The following is a 5,345-nucleotide window of genomic DNA, read 5'->3' as shown; positions in this document are numbered from 1 at the left end:
CCCCCCCCCCCCCCCCCCCCCCCCCCGCAACGTTCCACACGTTAATTACTGTTTCCCTGGTCCTTTAAGGGTGGTGTTAGGAGAAGTGCTTGCTAGCTACTGTGTTTCAAAACAGTTACACGGGACTTTTTGCTGTTAAAAGGATTCCATGGTTTTTAGTCCTTTCTCATAGTAAAATTGGACTGTTTGGGAATAACCACAAACTCTTTTGAACAGATGCGACCCCCCAGACCTTCTCTGTGCTGATTGGGAACCGCGAATGGATGAGGCGCAACGGCCTAACCATTTCCAGCGACATCAGTGATGCGATGACAGATCATGAGATGAAAGGCCAGACGGCCATCCTGGTGGCCATTGACGGTACCACCCCACCCTCGCCTTCTTCTGCTCTCAGCAGTGGAGTTTCTTGGGGCTATCTGGCAAAAATAGACTTTCTCCTTTTTTTTTTCCCCTAATAAATCTTCCTCTCTGTTAAATTCTGTGTTCCAAAAGGTTGCCTTGCCAGTTTCTCACTTCATTCTCGGTCCGGAGGTCCTCTCTCGCTCTGTCCATACTCCCACCCGAGAGTGAGGCAGCTCGGCTGCCTTCGCCATCACTGTCTGCTTCTGTCCAAGCCAGCGGTTCCGTCACCCTCCTCCTCCTCCATCACTGCACACACAGCAGTAGCTCGCTGTCCAGGAGGTTCACCCATAGGGTCCTAAGTAGTGAGATTGCTGCCCCTCCGCAGAGCTCCCCAAGATAGTGTGTCTGGGCCTTTACACCTCAGATGATTGGAATCTTACCTTGTTAATGGTAGTTTCTGCTTATAGAAGTAAAACTGTATGCAGATAAGCAACATAAATTATTATTTTTAATGCTTCAACTAAATATGTTAAATATGTCTCCCACTCTTTTTTTCCTGCTCACTCCGCCATGTCCTTTCCGAAGCCCTCATACACCTGCAGTCCCCTCGGCTGCTCAGATCAGAACCAGCTCTGCTGGAGGCACCGTGCCCTCTCACCCCCCTCCCCCGCACCTGCTCTGCCACACCTCAGTCCTCGAGTGCCTTCCTGCCTCACTCTCTGAAGATGCGCTCCAACAGACGCCCCCCAAACAAATGCTTTCTGTAGGGAGAGAAAAAGGAAGGACTGATTTTCTGTTTGGACACTCGTCACTTTTCAGTAACATTTACTGTATTCATTCTATTTCTCATATCTTAATGGCTAACATGTATTATTATTATGAGCCAGGCACTCTGCAAAGTAATAGTTGTTCCTTGCAGGAAATTGGGAAGATTCTGAGAGCTATAAAGAAGAAAATGCAATGACTCCTTGTCCTACCCCTTAGAGAGCCACCGTTAACGTTTCATATTCCTTCCAGACTTTTGTATGCACCTGTAAATGTAGGTCATTTTTAAAAAAAACAAAATAAAAACCGGGTTATGTTCTATAACTTGGCATTTTGTTGTTCACATGTGACGTTCCACTCTGGAAACTGTTTCCGGTAGCACAGCCTCCTTTGGCCCCCGGGCTGCCCGGTGCTCGCCCTTGTGGCCTCACCGAGGGTGTCTCCTGCAGGCGTGCTCTGCGCCATGATCGCCATCGCGGATGCAGTCAAGCAGGAGGCAGCCCTGGCCGTGCACACGCTGAAGAGCATGGGTGTGGACGTGGTTCTGATCACAGGGGACAACCGGAGGACAGCCAGAGCCATTGCCACCCAGGTGTGTGCCAGGGACCGGGGGCGGGGGATCGTCCCCCTTTGAAATTGCTTTTAAGCTCCCCGGAGCAGTTTGAAGAAACATAGGAAGCGCCAGTACTCCGAGCGCTCCACGTTGCTTCTGGCCTCCCCTCGCCGGGTGCGTCTCGCTCCGCCCGCTCTGCTCTGTCCCGAGCTGTGTGGCGTCCCACGGGAGACCACTGTCCTGCCGTCGCCAAGCTCATGTCCCTGGGGCCTGGATGTCTGAACTCAGGACAGGCTGCTGCCCTGGAAAACGCAATTCCAGCATTCTCTCTATCTGTCTTTCCAATGGGGCAAAAACAAAGATCATGGCTCGAGAGCTAAAACACACGACTTCCGAGGCTTTGTGTTAAGGGAACGATTTGTCCGCTCAGCTCTTCTCACGCCCTGTGCGGGGGACAGACAGCTGAGTCCCTCACTTCCAAGTGCGTGCTGTATGCCTGCCTGACCCCGCACACGGCGAGGCCTCCCGTGCAAATTCCTGGAATTACACACCCTCCCCAAACGTGTGTACACCATAGGCTTTTGCAAGTGAACTGCTTCTTACAAGGGAAGCAGCGGTACCTCTCCGCGGCCTTCCTTGCTAATGATGGACTTGTTGAGTACTGCCTCCTTTCCTGGTTAAAACTTACTTATCCATTCAGTGAGTACTTACTAAGCACCATCCATGTGACAGGCTCCAGAGAGGAGTGAAGAGGGCGCCTGCGCTCCGGCAGCTCGCTGTCCTCGGGGGAAGGGTGACCAGTGGCCAGGCTGGAATTGAGTGCTCGCTTCTGCAACAGAAAAGTGCACAGGACACGTGGGAGCCGCCAACTGACCCCAGCGTGGCAGGGGCTGGAGCCACCTTCCCAGGGGAGGAAATGCTTGAGTCAGGAGTGGTCGTTTGAAGAAGAGGGAGAAGGTTGGAGAAAGGGAAGCTGACATTTCCAGGACAGAGCAGGCAGCATGAGCACCACGGCAAGGGCTGGAGAACTGCAGGAAGCTGAAAGGGGCAGAATGCAGTGAGGGCTGGAGGCGGGCAGAGACCAGGTCCAGAGAGGCTTGGGAGGCAGACCGAGGAGTGTGGATGTCATCCCAGAGGAAGTGAGTTCCGCTGGGTCTTTAAGCAGGAGAGTAACGTGACCAGCTGACCACTGTTCTGGAAAGACCACGGTGGGGATAGGGAGGAGGATTGGGAGGCCGGGAGGTGGGCAGGGAGAACTAAAGCCACCATGGAAGTGGGGCACGGCGATGGCATGCCCTGGGATCTAGGGTTTGGTGACTGACATCGCTGACTGGGCTTGGAGGCCGGAGGGAGTGGGGGCAGGATGCCGCACAGGTTTCTGCTGCTGGTCACTATCCTTTGCCAACACCAGGGGTTGGCATGTATTTCTCTTTCGATGACTGTTTTCCTTTCCCTTTAGGTTGGCATCAACAAGGTCTTTGCAGAGGTCCTGCCTTCTCACAAGGTGGCCAAGGTCCAGGAGCTCCAGAATGAAGGGAAGAAGGTCGCCATGGTGGGAGATGGGGTCAATGACTCACCGGCCTTGGCCCGGGCCGATGTGGGCATTGCCATCGGGACAGGCACGGACGTCGCCATTGAGGCTGCTGACGTTGTCCTCATCAGAGTAAGCTCGGCTGTATCTTCTCGTGCCCTGTTGTCCCGGTTGTGGAAGCGGTGAGGGCCGCGGGACAGAGCTCCTGACTGACCGTGTGTTCCTCCTACAGAACGATTTGCTCGATGTGGTGGCTAGCATTCACCTGTCCAAGAGGACCGTCTGGAGAATACGCCTCAATCTGGTGCTGGCGTTGATTTATAACCTGATCGGAATACCCATTGCCGCAGGTAGGGTGGCTCTCCCCTGCTAGGTTACCTTTGACTCCAGCTGCCGGCCAGAAAGGCTTCTCTCTGCCTGCCGGGTTTCTGCCCAACTTAATGAGTAGCCCACTTCGCTGGCTGCCTGGCTGCCTGGCCGGCTGGCGGGGCAGAAGCATTTTAGAAAGAGTTGATTTTATCATGTTCTCCACTTTCTAAGTCTCTGAAGGTAAACGAAAGCTGCAAAGATGGTCCCTGGGATTCCATGTTCCCTTGCAGCTCCCCCTGAAACCCACGATGCCCCCTGTGGACTATCCCAGGTAGACCAGGGTGGGTGGGAGGCCCCAGTCCCCTAGACAGCACCCCCCTGCCCAGCTCTGAGACCGCCTACTTCAGAGGCGTGTGGGCACATGGTCATGACATGGCAGTGGGGGTTTCTGAGCCGCCCCAAGATGGGGAACTTCACAGGGGGCAGCCCAAGGTGAGGACCGTCTCCTCTGAGCTGTGGCGTGAGTGTCGTCCTTCCTTTGGCCAGGGGTCTTCATGCCCATCGGCATCGTGCTACAGCCGTGGATGGGCTCGGCGGCCATGGCGGCCTCCTCCGTGTCTGTGGTTCTCTCATCGCTGCAGCTCAAGTGGTGAGTCCCTCGAGGCGGGAGCGCGCACCACAGGCGGTGCTCACTAGGTGCTCACTTCTCCCCCCACCCAGCCGCCCCGTGGGCTAGCGATGGGCAGGTGCTGGGCGCAGGTGCCCAGTGCACCGCGGCAGGTGTGCGTCATGACCTGACCAGCGCCACGAGGGGGTCATTCAGCACCTCCCAGCCATCTGCACTGTTCGTGTAAATGCCACGTACACGTGCGGTCCTCGTGTATTATCAGTTGTCCTTTTTTGAAAAGACGTTTATTCGTGCTTTCATTTAACAAAAGTTAACGGCAGCCTACACTGTGCCGGGCATTTGGATGGGAAGTTTCTCAATCAGGCGAACTTTACCTGAACCCTAGGAGCTCGATACCCTCTCCTTTAAAAATCCTAAAATCCATGGGGTTTCCATACCATATGTTATTGAAAGACTTTGGTGAGAGCTCTTCGCCATCCTTCAAAAAAAACAAAAAACAAAAAAAACCCCCTATGCCCACAATGGCTCAAATGCTCCCGGATTCTCGCTTGGCAGCTATAAGAAGCCCGACCTGGAGAGGTATGAGGCGCAGGCCCAGGGCCGCATGAAGCCCCTGACGGCGTCGCAGGTGAGCGTGCACATCGGCATGGATGACCGGCGACGGGACTCCCCGAGGGCCACGCCCTGGGACCAGGTCAGCTTCATCAGCCAGGTGTCTCTGTCCTCCCTGAAGTCCGACAAGCTGTCTCGACACAGTGCTGCGGCTGATGACCGTGGGGACAAGTGGTCTCTGCTCCTGAATGACAGAGATGAGGAGCAGTGCATCTGAAAGCTCCAGGCGGGTGCAGAGCCAGGGGTCCGTCTCCTCAGCGAGTAGCCGGCCCGGCTTTCCCCGTGGCCGAGGCTCAGGCCGAACAGGTGCGGCACCAGCAGCAGGATGGGCGAAGCTCCCCTCAGCCATGGGGACTTCTACTCCCTGGACATTCCTGGTCATCCCTCCTAGCATGTGCCATGTCCAGATGTGGCTCCTGAGTAGGCCCCGCCCCCCACCCCCCCGTGCCTGGATCCCACCAGCACAGGGGCCAGGCTTCCCGGCCTGACCATGCTGTTGGCCTGGGCTTGTCGGGAACCTTGCTGGACTCTAGCAGAAGAGAGGACAGCCAGCCCTCCTCACAGACCTCTGCTTTAGTGTTTGGAATGACTGCTTGTAAAATGAG

General features: G+C 55.5%; 1 protein-coding gene across 1 annotated transcript in view; it reads left to right on the top strand.

Moving 5' to 3' along the window:
• Positions 1–4,957, top strand: part of ATP7B (ATPase copper transporting beta) — a 71,886-nt gene extending 66,929 nt beyond the window's left edge. The window contains exons 17-22 of the mRNA XM_032403091.1: positions 217–360; positions 1,557–1,699; positions 3,120–3,323; positions 3,424–3,541; positions 4,047–4,149; positions 4,684–4,957. Of these exons, the coding sequence (XP_032258982.1) occupies positions 217–360; positions 1,557–1,699; positions 3,120–3,323; positions 3,424–3,541; positions 4,047–4,149; positions 4,684–4,957 (986 nt within the window). The remainder of the gene's footprint in view (positions 1–216; positions 361–1,556; positions 1,700–3,119; positions 3,324–3,423; positions 3,542–4,046; positions 4,150–4,683) is intronic.
• Positions 4,958–5,345: the final 388 nt, after the last annotated feature.

Source organism: Phoca vitulina, unplaced genomic scaffold (assembly GCF_004348235.1).
Source record: "Phoca vitulina isolate PV1807 unplaced genomic scaffold, GSC_HSeal_1.0 scaffold5, whole genome shotgun sequence".
Taxonomy (NCBI): domain Eukaryota; kingdom Metazoa; phylum Chordata; class Mammalia; order Carnivora; family Phocidae; genus Phoca; species Phoca vitulina.
This window is presented reverse-complemented; position numbering and strand designations above follow the sequence as displayed.